Source organism: Mustela erminea, chromosome 8 (genome assembly GCF_009829155.1).
Source record: "Mustela erminea isolate mMusErm1 chromosome 8, mMusErm1.Pri, whole genome shotgun sequence".
Lineage (NCBI taxonomy): Eukaryota > Metazoa > Chordata > Mammalia > Carnivora > Mustelidae > Mustela > Mustela erminea.
In genome coordinates, this window is record NC_045621.1 from 61,144,402 (window position 1) to 61,164,487 (window position 20,086).

Here is a 20,086-nt window from a genome sequence, read left to right on the forward strand (position 1 = left end):
AGATGTTTACATTCGTGTGTAAAGATATTGTTCCCCTCCTTTCTTTTTTAAATTAAGAAGTGCTTTATAAATCCAAATGTAGCGGCAACCTCAGAAATTGGTTTTAAATCCTCAAGTTTCTATGTTAAGGGCAAGAAGTGTCCGGGAGGGAATGAGTTTCATAGAAATCTCTTATTAAATTGAGGCAGAAAATAGATATGGGGTGGTTCTTGAAGTTTTGCATGGTGGCATAATAAAGAGAAGACAAATATTCTTGCAAAAAAGATGTAAGTTTCTAAGATTTATTCTATCATAATTTGAAAGATGTTGGTAATTATGTAAGGCAGTTTTGTTCTACAGTGGATTAGGATTAAAAAAAAAAAACCACCCAAATATTTATTAGGCAATAATATAATACTCAGTTCCTACCAAGAGTTGTTTTGTTTTGTTTTGTTTTAACCTACTTGAAGAGTCAAGGTTAATTTAACTATTGGTAGCTGAAGCAATACCCAAACTACAAGATAATAGATGGTTATCCTTGATGTGCTTCTCTTTGTACATTCTTGGAACTCTCATCTCTTGTGATTTTATCTAATAACTATGTAGGTCAATGTTTCTCAGTTTTGAGTAATGTAGGGATAGACGGCTGCAAAAATTTCTTACATTCCCTCAGTATGGAATGAAAGTATTTTTATTATTATTTTACAAGAACATGTGCCAATCTAAAAATAGGCACAAGCTACTTAACCTTACGATTCCTAAACTATAAAAAACAAATCTACAAAGTAAATACAGAAAAGTTATACAGCCCATAGAATTTAAACTAATTGAGTCACGTGGATGTTTTATTGAAGCAAAAAAATCACACTCTGAGCCTGAGCATGGTTCTGCCTAACGTGCAGCTTGCTGTGCTTTCTACAGGTCTTTCTCATTATGACTCCCATGATGACTCACCTCTTACCACTTCTTTACTCAAACCACTGTGAAACTACCCTTTATACACTTCCTGTGGGTTTTCTTTTCTTTTGCTGTGATTTATACAAACACATCATGTGTGTATTAACTCTGCTTGTGACATTTTCTGTTTGGCAACAATTAATACAGTGCAATCGGTTGTCAACTTGAACTACAAATGAAAAGGTGAGAAAAAAAAATAAAATAAAAAAAAAAGAAAAGGTGAGAAATTTGGGGTGATTTGGTATAAGGTAGCTGTCCACATGGTCCCAAATGTTCTTATTATTTTTGGAAGAGTGTCAGATGTGAAATCCTCACGAAAAGGTGTTTTAAAAATCCTCACTAAAAACGGAAGGCCACTGTGGTGGAGGCAGCTGTGCCTGCCAGTTGCCCTGTAAGGAAGCACGCGGTGCCCCAGCCACTAGAAGACGCATCCAGTTCTCAGTTCCTTTAGGGTTTGTTCAGCTGCAAAGAGCTGCCGGGTTTGCCCTCCACAGGTACCCACATTCAAGGACAGATGGAGGCAGTGGTATTAAAACTTGGCTATTTCACCTGAACAGGGACAACTCTTGATGTGGGCCACATATGTTCCAGTTTCCCATGGACCTGACTGATGCTTTGTTGGCCTGCCTTGCAGTTCCATCTTGCCCTCCCAGTCCTGGTTTCCGCCTCTCTCCCATTAGTGATGATCCTTAATAAACACCCTGCATGCCAGACTCCATCTCAGTGTCTGCTTCTGGAGAATCCAGCCAACAAGCCCTCAAGAATCTCTCAGAGGATCCCAGAGGAGTGAGAATTCCTCTTCTGAGGTCCTGACTCTTCTTGCAAGCTTCTCGTCTCTAAGTTCAGCTTCCGGTTGTATACTCCCATCAGTACTTGAAATTCAGCAGGTCCAAAGCGGACACATAACCGATCTCTTGGGCTTGTGCCTGAGAACTTGTGGTTTTTCCCTCTGCTTTATAATTTATTTAATGGCAATGCCGTTGTATTCCCACAGGATCAAAACTCGAGAGGTAATTTTGATTTCTCACTTATCTTGCTCTGTATAGTCTATTATTCTTGCTTCTTACCATGGGAAGAACTTTACTCACTTCTCCAGGGATTCACTCCCCTCTAAATAAGGTATCTCCTAAAACTGTAATGGAGACTTTCACTTTGCTCTTGGGATATCTGTTCCCTTTAATAGTTTTCAGTTTCCCTTCTCTCCCATTCCATAAACTTAAAAAGAAACAAATTTTTTTTTTCTCATAAAGGATACATACATAAAATTCCAACCCACAATCACCTACTTATTTTGGAGTGCAGTATGTTGGCTCACCTATTGAATAAAAGAGTAATGCTTTGAGAGGATGGCAGCAAGGGCCACGGGCTTCACTTTTCCTCCTGCAATTGAGATTAAGGCAGCATAGTCATTAAAACATGAACTTTGTTTAAAATAAAGCAATAAAACAAAAAAAAAATCTTCCATTTTCTTTCCCTCTTTATCTTTTAAACATATATATTTTTAAAGATTTTATTTATTTTATTTGACAGAGAGATCACAAGTAGGCAGAGAGGCAGGCAGAGAGAAAGGAGGAAGCAGGCTCTCTGCTGAGCAGAGAGCCTGATGCTGAGCTAGATCCCAGGACTTTGGGATCATCACCTGAGCTGAAGGCAGAGGCTGTAACCTACTGAGACACCCAGGCACCCCAATCCTCTTTATCTTTTATAATGGACTAAAGAGTAAAGAAAACCAAGTCTTGATAAATGCCAAAATAATAATTTTATAATATACAGACTAAAATGTGTGAATGTGATGAGGTTTAGAAGTCTTTGAAAACATATATACTTTTGAAAGCAGTCAACTCATTGAAAGATACTGCTGTTTAAAAGTGAAAGTTGTGTTGTCAGTTGAAGATGAGAAACTGAGATGTTTGTGAGGGAGAGATTGTCAGGAAAGCAGTAGAACATTTCCTGCCCATGGGTGCAGTCTTGAGGATTTGTGACGGCCATGAGGAGTCCAGTAACCATCACCATAACACCGACAGGAAGCATGACACAGGACATAATCTTATCTGAGTGTGTCCTCGGTTCTTCAGACAGTTTCAGATAGCATGCTGATGGAATGATAAAAATTAGTGGAGCGGCACAGAGCACACCCTGCATATTGAAAACAAGAAATAACAATATGTTACCAAATGAGCATTGTTTGGACAGTTTTTGAAATACATTTATAAAATGTGTTTATCTTTGTACATGCTAAAAGTTTAATAGGTTGAATCAACCAAGGGAAAGAAGAATAACCCAAGACTTAGGAATAGGCTTTCCCCTTTCTGATGATATATTTACAAATGAGAATAAAATAATAGTATATCAGACCTAAGGAAAAAATGATAAAAAAATAATAATTTAGAAAATAAAGCAGAAGGTAAGACCAACTTCTGGCAAACTCGAAATTTCCCATATTTTCAGCACACCACATTTTCCTATATTCTTATTTCAAATTGCTGAGTATCTACTATGCTGTTCAAATATGAGTGGTCTATTTGTCATTTATGTACAAGAGGAGACTGACTACTGGGAGGTGTGTAGAGGATTTCATCTTTCCTCTTTCTTGAGTTGGTGTAAAAGTAGGTTCCTCTCTGTATGAGAAAAGAAAACTATCACCCCTGGGGCACTTAACATGAAATAGCTTTTCTAAATCCTCTTTCAAGTAAAACTAAACATGTTAATTACCCTAGAAAATTGACAGCAGAACTAAATGACTATGACTCATTCACCCTCCCCCTACATTAGCTTATGGATAAGTCCAACCCAAGGGGGCATGTCAGATTGAAAATTATGGGGAGTAGTGTTGTCTATTATAAAAATTCCAGGAGGGGTGCCTGGTGGCTCAGTTAAGCCTCCACTCTTGATTTAAGCACAGGTTGTGATCTCATAGTCATAAGATGGAGCCCCATGTCAGTCTCTGCACTCAGAGGGAAGAGCGCCTGAGATTCTCCCTTTCCCTCTCTCTCTGCCCCTCCCCCCACTCACACCGTGTTATATGTTTGTGCTCTCACTCTCTCTTGCAAATAAATAAATAAATATTTTTAAAAATATATTGAGAGTTATTGACTTCAAGAAAAGATACTTTCCCTTTGAAGAGGCTAAATTTGAGTTACACATTTGGCAAATGAAATAATGTTAAAATTTAATGCATTTTAGGTGGTATAGTTTTAAAAGTATATTAAATGTTAATTATACATTAAACAAAATATAACATACTATTAAATATATTAAATATAATTGTATAACAAATGACATTCTCTTAGGCCATAAAACAAGTTTTTAAAAACAGACAATAGCAAATGTGATATCGGTTTAAAATTAAAAGCAAGCATTCCATAAAATACATGTTTTGCTATATTTGAAAAAGTTATTATGGAAATATGTAAATATACAGAAAAGTAGAAAGAATAGTATAATGAAACCCTATATACCTATCCCCTAAGATTTAAAAGCTTTCTGACACATGAGTTGGTAGATTTCCCCAAGGAAAAATCACAGAAAACTGATTTTGAAGCTGGAGGATGTAAAAAACAGATTATAACTTGAAATAATTTTAAAATAAATATTTTCTCAATAGCATCATTTACTAAAATACTGCGTTATACTCAGTACCATTCTCATACCAGAAATATTACAACTATGATTCCAAAAATACAACTTTTGTAGCTTTTTGTAGCTTTTACAAAAATAGCAGAAGTCCAGCTGTAAGTCACAGCTGATCGGGATACATTATGAAATGACTATTGAGGCACTATCTAAAAACTTGGGGTAGAATAAGAGAGACCACACTTCATGGAAAATATATGCCTACAGCTAGAGATAAGAATGGGAAAAGAGGTGCCTAACTGTATTCTAATTTAAAATATATGGAAAATGTAATTTTGCTATTTCTAATACCTGCATACAAATGAATACCTACAAAGGTGCACAGATATAAAGCATTAGTTTTCATATGGCAAGAACTGAATGAATTATGGACTCCTTAAGCTGTCCTGAAATACTCGAAACTGACAATGTTCTTTTAGGAAAAATACTGTAGAACTCCCTCTGTGTTTATAATAATTATTATCTTCTGATTTCTTTGAAAAAATTTGAAAACAATGAAAAAATGGTTAAGATATAAATATACGTATGTGGGTGTGGTGGTGTGTATATGTATAGAGTCTCTTCTCTTCACAGGAACAAATATGTGAGACTAATGCATCTCAACTTCAGAGTGCTGAAAATGCTATCAGGATGAAAACCGCCACCAGCTGCTGTTAAGAAGCTGTCATCAGTCAGCATTTTGGGACACTTCCAAACCTAACTTGCTGGGCAGTCCAAAGCAATGGGTGTTCTGTTTATGCTATAATTCTTAAGAGTTGAGAAAGTAGTAATTAGTGGGAAAACTATATAGCTGATGTTTGTACTGGAAGAAGTCCAGTTGAGTATCTTGTCTAGATAGTGGTTACTTTCTTAATATTTGAAAGCCCAGTCCTGCTAGAGGTTGTTGTTGGGACCCAAGATCATCCGTAGAATGACACAGCAGTTCCATCTGCTCTTTTTCCTATAAATTCGTCCTGCTTATTTGATCTATTTAATATAGCCTTGTGTGAGACTACACCACTGGCTTTGGAATAATTTTTTGGAATTGCTAGGCAGTATGTAAACATCCCAACTTTCATTAAAGGGACAATAAGATATAGCCTTATTTTAAAGGCAAGCCAGCATAGTCTTTTGATAATAACACTACTGATGCCAGGGCATTCTGCAATTTGCTATAAGCAGTAGGTGTTGAGAATTTTTACTGGCAATACAAATTGGGAACTTACCTTAATTCTCTTACCAGAATAGAAAACTCTCTAAGGGTACAAGGCAGCTGCAAACTAAACAAAAGAATGCTTATACCTCTTCTAGGTTTCTACTTGGTAATCAGTTTGGATTCTTATACCTTGAAGAGAAACTCGGGCTCACTCAGGAGGTCTTTGGCAGCTTGGACTATGCCTTGCTTACCCTGATGGCTGTATCTCTCTATGTGGGCTCACGCTGGATAATTGGCCTGCTTGCTTCCTCCTACTTTAAGCTGTACACAATGCTCATTGGGCTGGTTACTCTGGCCACAGGCCCCAGCTGCTTCGTCTTTTCTCTTTGTACTGCGAGTAAAAAACCCACCGGGCCCAATTACTGTAGATGCCTTTTTTCTCTAATAGCAACATCAGTGCCCAGATACTGGATTCTTAATACCAAGAATGGGACTTCTATTTATTTTATTTGCTTCTAAAATGAATCCTTTAAAATTGAGAGTGCATTTCCTTTGGAAAATATGTCATTGTTGTCTACTATTATAAAAACAATGAAATAATAAGAAAGCTACGCTCTAAATGGGGTTTTGCTTTTTACTAAGTAACTAATGTAACTCCAAATATTTATCCTATACTATTCTAGTCACAGTAAGTAACAGCATTTCCCCAGCTTTGCAAATTGAGAGTCTGATTCTACTACACATCTCGCAAGTAAAGATCATTATTCTACTTAGTGATGATTCAGACACCACAGTAGAAAAGAATTCGTAGAGTACAGTTGTTAACTAAGATAAAACTATTAGCTAAAAACTAATTTAGATGAAAAACTTTCAGTTCCATGTTATTTCATCTCCTGGTATTGATTTTAACTCATTATTAAAGTCTAACCATATATATTATAGATTACTCTTAACCTCACTTATAGGTAAGTTTAATACATAGGCTTTTAACTTAAAAATTGGATAGAGAAATGAACCTACTTATTTTGCATAATTTAAAGCCTTCTCTTTAGGAAACTTTAGGCTACCACAATAATTAAAAATGTGGTCTATAGGGGCTGAAAGCTTGTGTTCAAATCTTGATTCTGCCACTTACAGGTAGTGTGAATTATTTAGTCACTCTATTTAATCACTCCGTGCCTCAGTTTCTTCATCTGTAAAACCAATACAGATTAAGGAAGGTAACACATGCAAAACACTTGGCACAGAGTCATCAATACATGTTAGCTCACACTGTCATTCCGAAGTGGAACACAGCATGCTTTAGATCCGGCCAACATTCGTTATTGAGAGAAATGATGCCTCATCTGGCTCTATTAAATGTGACAAATGTCTACATGAAGGGAGCTGAGTAAAGACCTGAATATGTTGTTGTGCATGCCAAAAGACTTTTGTTGATTGGAGAAACATAAGCTCAGGTGATCTGTAAAAGAATGGAGATCCTATACTACATTCTCACAAAATGCCTTCAGTGATTCAGCATTTCCATGCAACAACTGGTGCTTATCACAAGTGCCTCCTTAATCCCCACCACCTGTATAACTCATCCCCCCATTCACCCCCCCTCTGGTAATCACCAGTTCTTTCTTTCTTTTTTTTTTTTTTTTAGTTTGTTCTCTTAATCAAGAGTCTGTTTCTTGGCTTGCTTCCCTCTTTTTTTCCCCTTTGCTTGTTTATTTCCTAAACTCCACAAATGAATGAAATCATATGGTATTTGTCCTTCTCTGACTCATTTCACTTAGCATAATACTCTCTGGCTCCATCCACGTTGTTGCAAATGGCAGGATTTCATTCTTTTTTACAACTGAGTAATAGTCCATTGTATATGTATGCCACATCTTCTTATCCATTCATCACTCGATGGACATTTGGACTTTTCCCCTAGCTTAGTTATTATAGATAATTCTGCTATAAACATTAGGGTGCATGTATCCCTTTGAATTAGGGTTTTTGTATTCTTTGGGTAAACACCTAGTAGTGCAATTGCTGGGTTGTAAGGTAATTCTATTTTTAACTTTTTGAGGAACCTCCCTACTGTTCCCCGGAATGACTGCACCAGTTTGCATTCTTACCAATACTGTAAGAGAGTTCCCCTTTCTCCACATTCTTGCCAACATCTATTGTTTCTTGTGTTGTTAATTTAAGCCATTCTGACGGTTGTGAGGTGACATCTCATTGTAATTTTTTTTTTCATTGTAATTTTGATCTGTATTTCCCTGATGATGAGTGATGCTTAGTATCTTTTCATGTGCCTGTTGGTCATCTCTATGTCTTCTTCCCATTTTTAAATTGGATTATTCATTTTGGGATTGTCGAGTTTTATAAGGTTTTTATATATTTTGGATACCAACTGCTTACAGGTGCCACTTGCACTCTTCTCTCATTCCATAGGCTGCCCTTTTGTGTTGTTGACTGTTTCCCTCTATGCAGCTTTTTACTTTGATGTAATCCCAATAGGTTATTTTTACTTTTGTTTCCTTGTCTCAGGAGACATATGTAGCAGGAAGTTGCTATGGCTGATGTCAAATGGGTTACTACTGCCTGTGTTCTCCTGTAGGATTTTTACAGTTTCAAGTCTCACATTTAGGTCTGTAATCCATTTTGAATTTATTTTTGTGTCGGTGTAAGAAAGTGGTCCAGTTTTATTCTTTTGCATGTTGCTATCCAGTTTTCCCAACACCGTTTGTTGAAGAGACTGTCTTTTCCCGTTTAATATTCTTCCCTGCTTTGCCAGTGTTTAATTGAACATATAGTTAACGGGCTCACTTCTTTAAACCAATGTAATTGGGTTATTAGGTCATAAAAGACAACTTAAAACTCTTATTTGTCTTTTTATGAGTATCTATATAACCAGGTTTTAAAAAAAATCTAAGAATCTTGAATCATGTTTAAAATTTTTAAAAATAGTCTTCCACAACCAGCTCAGATCTTGACTTTGTAATAGACATTCATCCAATATTCTGCCCTTATTATTCTATAATACCAGAATTCTGTCTTAAACACAAAAAAATTTCAACGTAAGTACAACAGGGAATATTTAATGTAATTAAGTGCTTACAATTTTGTTGTCAGAGAGATAAGCAATTAGCAGAAAGTTACTGTAATATTTACAAAAATATATCATTACTAAAAAATTAGAAATATGTATGAGGTTGCTTAACTTAAAGGGAATAAAAAATTGTTAGGCGATCAACATGTGGTGAGCTCTCAGGTAGTTGATAAACATATTTTTTTAATACCAGAATCCTACAATACTAAAAGAACACACAACCAAAGATGAACTCAAATGAGACATTTACCAAAGTAAGAAATAACAGATCTGGGAATCATTATGTTGATCGCACCTCAGCACAGATGAAAGATTACTATCATTGTCAATGCCATTAATTTTTGGTAACACTTAATATACCAGTGCTACTCTAAAGGATGTCTTTTATGTCCAGGAACATTTGTAGAAATAGTTCCTGATCTGTGGTCCCAAGAGGCAATTGCCCATGCAGTAATTTGAGCACTGTGTTCTTAGCACTATGCCATAGACTGTGGAGGATGGAAGAGGCAGCTAAATATCATTCTTGTCTTCAAAGAACTTACTCTCTGGTAGGGAAGGCAAGCTTATGGACAGTCCAAACAGTACATGATAACAATACATAAATCAAGTTAGTGCACTGAGGTCACAGCCAACCACTTACAAAGATCAAGGCTGGAATGTGAAATGATTTTGTATGAACTGTCTAGCCTTTGGCCTATGCAAAACTGAGAAGTAGGTGAAAGTTACCTTTGATATTCATGCATCTTTCTATGAGATTTCTTTCTATTGCTGGTGGAATAGATGTTTCTCCAGGGTCCTGTGGAAGGGACCTACTCCCTACTCTTCGTATAACCTTCTACGAGAACATCCTCAAGAGTCTATTACTGACTGAATCTGTTTTGTCTGTAACTTCAAATTCAGATGGTTATCTTGAGGGAATAGTGTCTTGGGCACAGACAATAATACCTTCACCTATCCCTCAACTCTCAATGGAGTGAGGAAATAATGACATGGGATCTCATCTGTAAAAGTCTGCCCTCCCTTTGGTGCACAATTAATAAATGCTGAGTGGTGGAATTCTGAGTAGAAATTCCATAAGGATTGTAGAAGAGGAAAATTAATGACTCTAAAATGGTAGATCCATTTCTATTCATTTCTCACCAGATGGCATCATTGTCCCAGCTCCACAAAGTAGAACCGAGGAGTCATTCCTGATGTGTCCCTCTAGCCCCCTCTGTCACCAAATCCTGTTAATCTTTTCTTATATGTGTCTTTTGGGAATCCATCTCTTTCCTTTCTCTTCTTCTTGATTTATATAGCAGTTGAACTTTTCATGTTTATTTGTGAGATTGTAAGCTCCATGAAAGCATGGATCTTTTCTGATTTCCTCCCATCATTGTATCTCAATTATATAAAAATAATATATATTTGATCAACAAATAAATGAGTTAGAAGTTGCACTAGACCTTAAATCTTTGTATATTTGGACAAAAAAAAAAGAAAGGAAAATAGTAATTATAAAAGAATAAACATAAGCCAACGGATAAAAGAAAGAACTAATATGGCTTACTCATAGGCCCAAAATAAGATTGACTAGAGCTAAAGGTGGATTTGGGAAAGTAAATGGTAAATAACCTTCTATAGAAGGCACAGGGTCAGATTACAGAGGCAACAGAGTTTATGCTTGCTCTCGTAGGAAAGTGGAGATTTTCAAGCATTGTCAAGATAAACTGGAAGGAGAACTTAAATACGTGCTAGTTGAAACGCAAAGCCAGTTTTAATTCAGATGTGATATGACGGGGACTTAGACTTGGGAGAGAGAAGTAGAGATTATGAGGGAAAGGTCTAGAAAAGGAAACAAAATATTTTAAAGAAAAAGAACTTGGGCTGTGGTAAGTGAATGTGGGGTATAGATATAAGTCTCTTCATTCACAATTTTTTAATGAATCCCTCTAGACCTATTTTTATGCAGCAACTTCCAGATCCACTTAATATATAGTTATTTTTAGTAATATTTATGTGTATTATAGAAAATAAAATAGGAAAAAGTGCTCCAAACCAGGGTGTCTCAACCTTAGCACTACTGATGTTTTAGATTGGATAATTCTTTATAATGGGGGCTGTCCTGTGCATTCTGGGGACTTTAGCAGCATCCCTGGCCTTTCCCAATAGATGCAGAAGCACCCACCTATCCACCTGTGACAGCCGAAAATGTTCCCTGGTAAGGAGGAGCAAAATCTCCCCATTAGAGAATCACTGCTCTAAAAGTATATAGTTTTAGAAAGTACACAATATCACCATTGTAATATTTATTATCACATAACAAACACATTTTCATCTCATTTCAGAAACTGATACCTTTGTTAGGGAAAATCCTTTGTTAAATGTAAACATTATTTTTGAAGAGATTTTTAGAATGGAAGGTGTAAATTTTTAAATGTACTTACATTGAGTTCTAAAACTTTTCCAAGACAATCAATCAGCAATGATATAAGCATGGCTACAGTAATGATAACCACTGTAACAATAATGTGGAAGACCAATGAAAGATTCCCACCAAAAAACACATTGGTAATTACCTGCCAAATAAACACATTATTTAGAGAGGGAGTCTCAGAGGCATGCGGGACTTATCAAGAAAGTATATCATATTACAGCACTTAGGACTGTATAAAAAACTACCAGTAAGACAGTCAGTCAAATCTTAAGCCATATGAATGTCCTATCTTTTCCGAAGTACTTACACATAGACAAACACATACTTCAATAACAAGTATTCTTTGTTGAATTATTAGACAGGCCATAGATTATATTAAAGACCCAAAACATGGTATATAATGTGTGAAAAAACACATTTCTCAAGTGTTAGAAAGATCTTGGGAAGTTACTTATAAGGTATTTGAACCCAACAAGAAACAATGATACTATTTAGATTATTTGAGTGAGAGGAGATTGAAGAGAATCAACCAATCTAAGAAAACAAATAGTGATCAATTTGTGACTGGATAAAAAAGATCAAATAGAATTTAGAACTAGAAGGAGCTTTAGTTACCTAGATCTAAATTTCTTTAATCAGTTTTATAGCAATCCTGAAATGTCCTTGTCCTACTTTGGCTTGAGGTAAGGTTTGAAACATGGGTAGGATTTAGAGCAGAATTAGAGACTGAAGTAACAGTGTGAAAAGAGCAAAAGAGGAAAGAAGAACAGGAAAGATACCTATGAAAGACAAAAAGGAGACAATCTGAACAGGGTTGACTCTGTGCAAGAGAACCCTGAGACAAGAGTTGGAAATGGTAGAAGGTCAGATGCTGGGGACCTTAATGAAACCAACTCTGCAAGCTATTACTTACCTAACATTCCTCACAGACTGCACACTGCCATCACCCTGCTAACAATGACCATGAATAGTAATAAATTTTACTCATTTATGGTTTTGCAATGGGTGATATTTTTTCAGGTATTTAAAATTCATTCTTATAGAAGTCTTTAATATATGATTATAATAGTAGAAAATCACTGAGTGTGGCAGACTAGTGAGAGATACTCATTAGTGGTATGGACAGGCTTTTTCGTGTCCTTGTATGTGGCTGGCTACTTTACCTACAAGTAGAAATGGCTTTGACTGTGTTTATGCTAAGTGTGTGTGTGTATGTGTATGGGGGGGGATAGAAAAGAGAGAAAAAGGAAGTGAATGAGTAAAGTATATTTGAGGTTCCTCTGCCTAGTATTTGCTACCATGGAAGAGATCTTGATTTAGTTCTATCTTCCCATCATGGCAGCTGGAGAAGAAACAAGTTCCAAGGACTAAAGATATAAGCTGTGCAGGTGGAGTGACTCAGATGGTCACCAGAAACCACATGAGAAGGTACCATCTGTTAACCGCTGATCTACAGATCAGATCTGAACCCAAAGTACTAGGTAGAAGCTAAAATAAAACCATTTCCTGCATCCAACAAGAGCAATAAAATTTCAAGGTTCTTAAATTTGAAAAGTCTTCATAAAGTTTAGTCTACTTCTCCCTTATACTCAAGGTGGAGAACTGGACTGTGAGTTAGACATTTGTAAGTGAGGACAAGTGCTAATTGTAAAAGGATATACATAGTGCTGAACATTTCCTTATTCCATTTCCCTGAGCAGTTCCTTACCCCCAGAACTTGCATAAGGTTAAGTACTGGTCTTTCTCTAGAAGCCCTATGGTTAGTTAGCGTATTTAAAGCTCTGTAGGCGTTTCACTTCACACATTAGAACCATTCACATGGTGCACTGTGTAAATAGCCTCTAGGAATAGATCCTAAAACTAAGCCCTTTTCAGTGTGATTGCTGAAAGAACCACTGTGAAGCAGGATCATGCTTTTTCTGCTGACTGGTACAGTGGATTTTTCGCTGACTGTATAAGGGATTCCCGACAAGCCATGTTCTCCAGCTTTACACAAAAAGAATGAGTTCTTTTTCACCTAATCTTCCTTCAAAAATCCATACATATAGTACAAATACATCACAAATACATATATATGAAATATACTATGTCTATTATTTTACATGGTATAAAAATATAAATATATTTGTATAAATATATAAATGAAATATATCTGTAAAACTAGTGGTTTAAGTTGAATTTTGGTTTTCCATTGACAATAAGGCATTTTGGTTTTTTCAGAATAACAAAATTGATCAAAATCTGTTCAAAGGATGATTTTGTAAAAAATGTTTTTAATCTTAATACTTAATTTCTTTGTAAGAATGTTTTTTTTTTTTTATTTTATTTATTTTTATTTCCAGCATAACAGTATTCATTATTTTTGCACCAAACCCCGTGCTCCATGCAATCCGTGCCCTCTATAATACCCACCACCTGGTACCCCAACCTCCCACCCCCCGTCCCTTCAAAACCCTCAGATTGTTTTTCAGAGTCCATAGTCTCTCATGGTTCACCTCCCCTTCCAATTTCCCCCAACTCCCTTCTCCACTCTAAGTCCCCATGTCCTCCATGCTATTTGTTATGCTCCACAAATAAGTGAAACCATATGATAGTTGACTCTCTCTGCTTGACTTATTTCACTCAGCATAATCTCTTCCAGTCCCGTCCATGTTGCTACAAAAGTTGGGTATTCATCCTTTCTGATGGAGGCATAATACTCTATCCCCAGGGGTACAGGTCTGTGAATCACAACTTAGTTTGGCTCTATTAAAGGCTGGCATTCATTATGGAATGCAGTTGTATAAATATTTATACTTATGCTAATATAAACTAAACCACCAAACATCATCTTCAAAATCCAACATTTGAAAAAAGTAATTTGTAAACATGTGAATATAAATTTATTTTTAAACTGGTTGAAAAAGAAATGTTTAACTTATATGACTTGTCATGCACTTGTAAATATGCAGAATTAAATTATTTACAAATCTTCCTAAATTAAATGTAGTAAGAGGGATTGACTAGGTAAAATGTTAGAAAGGAATTGTGCTTACCTCTCTAGTCACAAAGCATTCAATAGGGTACGTTAAAATGACGGTGACTGCATAACAGAACCTTCCGAATGTTACCAAATCATCATTTCTGCAATAGTTTTCAAATAAGTCTCCTAGAGAATAATATAAAATAGATGAATTTCAACAGAATATTTGAAATAAATATCTAACAAATCAGATATTGGATATTTATTATATAAGTGGAGCTCCATGAACTCCATTTAATTAATAGAATAGACTGCCAACTCTAAATACACGTTTTTTGTTTTCAACAACTATACACACTGATAACACTTTCAATAACTTCTCAATATTTTCAATAACTATACATACTGATAATAATATCCTGATATTAAAACTAGTACATATTCCACGTGAAGATGAATTAATCAGTGACAGTTTTTCTCTTATTCTCAGTTTGTTTTTAGTAAATCTGCCTTAAATTTGTATCAACTTCTGGAAAATACTTTCATCCATTGTCTTCTGACACCTGAATCAACTCCCTAAATTCTTGTGCATTAGCTTAATAATTTTGCTTCTGGTCTTTGTTTCTGGCAAATAAGTGACTTCGTTATTAAAAAAAAAAAAAAAAAGTCTGTTAAAATAAACAAATTTCCTTTTGAAATGTTATTCTTAGATCAAGGGCAATCCTGAAAGGAAGAGTAGACCAGTACATCTGGGGAGCTGAATTTCCTGTAATCATGCTATCAGGTTTAATCCCAGACCCAGGGCCACAGCAAGGATTCACCTTTCATGGTATCTGACATGTACCCGAGCGCAAGTGCACTGATACAAAACTGTAAAACTATGTTTATTTCTGAGGAAAAGCATTATATTTAATTAGTTCCAAACTAAACAATGGACCATGTACACCTTGAATCAATCCTTTTTTTAGAGACTATATTTTCTCAGACATCTATGAAGAAATGGAGGGATCTGATGAGGGCCCAAAAGTCATGTCAGCAAAAAGTTTCCCAATACTGAAACAAACACTATTTGGGCTTATTTATTTCCTAAATATAACACACTTACATTTTAAAATTTGGGTCAGATTTTCCAGTTAGATTGAAGAAAAAGTCAAATCAAAGTCACATAGTACTTCAATGTTTAAGAAGAAAACAAAACTATACTTCTGTTTTTTTTTTTCATTAAAAAGTTAAATGATGCCCTCTGCTAAGACTTACTTTAATGACTCTTCTCCCCTCCCCCTATAAATTGGAGCCAATGTACATTACTTTCTAGGGTCCCTTTGGGGCAGAAAGGGATTAAACCACAAAGCAGTCCTGACAGAGACCTGCTTCAAGGTCGACTGAAAAGATTCTATCACTCAGAGAAGAGGACAGAAGGTCTCTGATCACTAACCTTCACTAAAAAAATGGATCCTACACCTTTTCCAAAGGGGCTGAGAATGTCAAGAATACCCTCGACTTCTTTACTGCCTAACAAGCTAAAATTTATCTACTAAAAGGGAAAAGAAAAAAAGCATGCAGTTCGCACAGGTAAGACCAGATTTGCCCAAAATGGAATGGCCTGAAGAAACAATGTCAAGTTTATTCCAGCTTGCGTCTAAGGATATCTTTGGGAATTACAGCTAAGTTAAAAAACTCAAAAAAACAAAATAAAATAAAATAAACAAAAAGCCCAAACCAAAACCAACCTGTCAGCTTGGTTAAATAAAGATTTAATTGTATCTACACAATTACCACCGATAATATCACCAGGAAGGTATGAGTAAGAAAGAGGGTTTATGTCTTACAGGGAAGGCATTTAAAAACCAAGGTTTTGTACAGACTGGCCCCTACAGGCCATTCACCTTGGCAAATGATGTAGCAATAGTGATACAAGGCAGTATTTTGAAACATAATTTTTACCAAGACTTTCTCAGTCACTTCATTGCTGCACTCAAATGGCACATATACAGATTAAATTTTTGATGGCATTGGAATTATGTTAAACACTTTGTTTTGAAGCCGTTTTTACTTTTTTCTTTATTTCTTGAGAAATCTCTGCCTATAATCATAGTCATCTGTAACTATTTGAAACAATACACCCAAGAGTACCTCGTATCATATGAAAACTAAGTGAAGAGGAGCTTGAGGGTAAGAGACAGCTTTTCATGGGTTGCACTTGACCAAAGTAGGTTAGAGAGCAAGAGAGAGTGGAACCAAAAATTGAACTGGAAGTCAGGAGACTTGTTTTCTACTTTGTCACCAGCCAGCCTGGGCAAGTTTCTTCACCTCTTTGTGTTTTAAGCAGGGGGTAAAACTAGTTATTCCACTTACCTTCATAGGGTTGTTTCAAGGTCAAATGAGATAATAGACCGGCAAAAGCTGTGACATGTCTGAATCACAGCATTTAGTGGGCTGTCAGATTACCCTGGGTATTATACTACACAGAGAAGTGAGTGCACAGGTCAAAGGAAGCAGAAGAGATAGCCACTCCGCTGTTGGGCCTGGGTGAACAGGGGAAAGAGAAATAAATTCAGTGTGGGGTGGTGTGTTGGAGGAGAGGGGGAGGGGTGGGGCTGGTTTTGTGGGAAAGATGATGTTTTGTGCTTAAAGCAAGAATGGGATCACTCAGTAGGAATGTCCTGCAGGCAAGAGGCTAGAGATGAAAAGAAAGGTCTGGACTAGAGTTTAAAACAATGACAATCTCCAGAGGATTTGTTGAGAGAAAAGAAGACAACTTGTCTGAGCCAGTTAATGGAAGGTGGGGGAAGAAGAAGAGAGAAGGTAGGAGAAAGAAAATATTAACAGAGTGAAAGATGATATGGCAGTGCTCCTTCTCCTATAGGAGGAAAGACAGGATGTTCAGAACTGTCATGTGATTCACAGAGATGCATGAGAATCAGAACCAAGAAGATTATTCACTTTAGAGAGTGAGAGGACGCTGGCGTTTCTGAAAGTGAAGCTGCAGTAGAGCAGTGGAGACGGAAGCCAGATTTCAAGTGCTTTTAAGTGAAAGAATGGAAGAAGAGAGGGAAGAACTACAGAACCAAGTTTAGCAGCTGAAAAGGGAGAAAGCCAGGAAAACAGAAACAGCACAGGTGGGAAGGTAGAGGAGAGAACGGATAAAAGAGATCAGTGATACGTTGACGTAGAAAACTGGGTATATCTGTGCCCTAAATGAGAAGTGACAGAACCACTCCATGTGAGTAACAAAATATGATGACAACTGAATCTCTCATTTTACCTTGGGTGAAGCCAGTAAAGGTCAAGTATCCACAGGTAGCAAAGAGAGTACTGATGAGTACAGAAGCCAAAGTGGACGTGTGGATGATGCGGGACCACTTAGCGACTGTGGGGTCTTCCAAAGAACCATAAACTAAGAAGCAGTTATGGTGACAAATGAATGCTGCAATACAAAAAAGAAAAAAAAAAAGCACCATTAAAGCAAGTGTTACTGGATTTCCTTCTCCTTCGGGACCCATGGTGTCACAGGGCTTCGAAGAAAGAAGAGGTAGATCAGAGTGGTGGGCAGCAGCAAAGGGAGGTTTATTGAGCAACAGCAATGCGAGAGTACAAAGCTCTGAGGACAGCAGGACCCAAGAGGATTGCCATTAGAGTTTCTAAAGCTATAGGGGTTTTTATGGGCTTGTTGGAGGGCTGTTTTATCTGATTAGCCCTCCCAGCACCTGTCATCCAAGCACATTTTTGTCATCTACCTATCACATGGGAAAGGCTGGAGGGCTCCCTCCAGCATGGTGTAAAATCCTTTTAAGGGTGGTTTCCTCTTAGAGCAGGGGCCCCTGTCCCTGTTTGCCTGCCTTCCAACTGTCCGTTAACAGAAGCACTAAGATTCTCTTTTTTCCTCCAAAAATTCAGAGATGTATGGGACTTTGGAATGCTACTGAACTGAAGTTCAAATACATAAATTTATTTAGCTCTGTCAGAAAATAACTTTTTTAACAACTGTAGGAATGAGAAATTTCACTCATGTTAGACTTATGTGGTCTCTTCCTGTCACTCTTGATACAAACCAGTCCTATCCAACTTTCTCTCCCATTTTCCATTTCCTGGTGGCCTTCCAATCTTAAGGGAAATCTAAACAACACTATATTTTCCGTCCACGGCTTCCTTTCCAATCTGGGATATAGCAGAGTAGCTTTAGACATCTGGCCAATTTGTAATACCTTGTGTGCAAGGTTTTGAATAAGCAAATAACACTTGCTAGATTTTCAAGTTAAAAAACAAGATGACTATAATGAGTTTTCTGCATGAGAAAGAGACTTGTCCAAATTAAATCAAATTTTAGTGATGAGTGAGAAAAGTTTGAGCCTAATTTTATGTTGGCACAAACTAGATCATATGCTGTTAATAGGAAGTGTAAAGCTTTGGACATCTGCTCTCCAGACACAAATATGAAACTTTTTCATTATACCGAAGATTCCATATTGAGACAGGGCCTGTGAAATCATACACTCACCGAATGACATCACGCCAAGAGCCTGAATGGCACTGGGTTTTGCAAATACCCAAGCATCTTCTGTTTTTGGTCTAGAAGATAAATCAGGTAATTTAACAAATGAGCAAACAAATGCAAGCCTAAGCACGTCAGAGAACAAGAAATGGTGTCACAATAAAAACTGAGTATCTTTAAGTCAGAATTAATAAGGGTCCCCCATTAATTTTCTTTAATTATAAATAATTTCCCAGGAACATGCATGTTATGGTTCCCTCCTGTCCTCTAAAATGCATGTCAAATACTTGGGAAGACTTTATTCTTAGATACTTAAAATATCCACTGACTACTTAATTTTATGACTTTTTTACTCACCGATTTAACAACAAACATTTGTTATGCACTCATCACTGAAGATACTGATTGAGGGAGATACAAAAATTAATAATGCAATGTTCCTCCTCAGCTAATCAATACATCCTTCATTCCCCTTTAACTCATTCTCCAGGCTCATCCTACCTCAGGGAAATTCATAGTTGCCACCACAGTTTACTGAAGAGGGTAGACATGAACTAATATTAACTGAGGATATACTTAACTATATTCTGGGAATTATCCTATGATTTTTCAATCTTCACAGTAACACTCAAGTATTATTGTCACTATTTAATACATTAGGAAAGTTAAGCTCTGGGTTGTGATAAAACTTGTCAAGCTTCCACAGATAATAAGTGAAGCTGAGATTTGCTGTCCGTCCCAGTATCTCTTTCACAGTGAACTTTCAGTGACCTCAAATTCCCACCTGTGGAAATAGTTCTCAAAGACATTTTGGAAATATATGAACTTTAAATTATCTTAACATTCTATTTCTTAGTGGAATTTAAATACTTGCCAACCTGTCTACTGGCAGAGATTGGTCTCCCTGGTTAACGTATCCCTGAATAACGGCGAAGAGTCTAGGTTCTGAGATCAGATGGCCTGTGTTAGTCTTCTGGCCCCTTCCACCTATTAGCTGTGTGATCTTAGGCAAGTTATGAAACTTTCTGTGCTTCAGTTTTGATATCTATAAAATGAGGGTAATAATAGTAGTACCTAATCCATTGAGTTATTGCGTGAATTAAATGAGATAGAGTATGTAAGATTTCTGAAAGAGAGACTTACATATTATAGTCAGTGTTTAATAACTGGACACTAATATTATTAGCTTATTATTATTATTATTCATTGTCATTTAATAAAAGTAGACAAAATGGCTAAAATATGTCCAGCTTCCATGAAAAGGAAAGGCTTGAGTGAAACCCAAAAGAATTAAGATAGAAGAGGGGAAAAGGGGAAGTAGGGTCACAGAAAGCATAAAGCAATAGGTGTAAACCCACCTATATCATAAGTTAGTCATTCTCCAAGTAAAATAGACACACAAAAAAGTCTCATTTGCTTTGTCA

General features: G+C 36.5%; 1 protein-coding gene across 4 annotated transcripts in view; it reads right to left on the reverse strand.

Moving 5' to 3' along the window:
- Positions 1–2,572: 2,572 nt before the first annotated feature.
- Positions 2,573–20,086, reverse strand: part of SLC38A11 (solute carrier family 38 member 11) — a 51,180-nt gene continuing 33,666 nt past the window's right edge. For 2 of the 4 annotated variants that reach the window (XM_032355792.1, XM_032355793.1), the window contains 5 exons: positions 18,669–18,739; positions 17,436–17,597; positions 14,244–14,356; positions 11,219–11,350; positions 2,573–3,072 (listed from right to left, as the gene is read on the reverse strand). In XM_032355792.1, the coding sequence (XP_032211683.1) occupies positions 2,779–3,072; positions 11,219–11,350; positions 14,244–14,356; positions 17,436–17,597; positions 18,669–18,739 (772 nt within the window). In that variant the 3' untranslated portion in view covers positions 2,573–2,778. The remainder of the gene's footprint in view (positions 3,073–11,218; positions 11,351–14,243; positions 14,357–17,435; positions 17,598–18,668; positions 18,740–20,086) is intronic. The other 2 variants (XM_032355791.1, XM_032355790.1) reach the window with 2 other exon arrangements.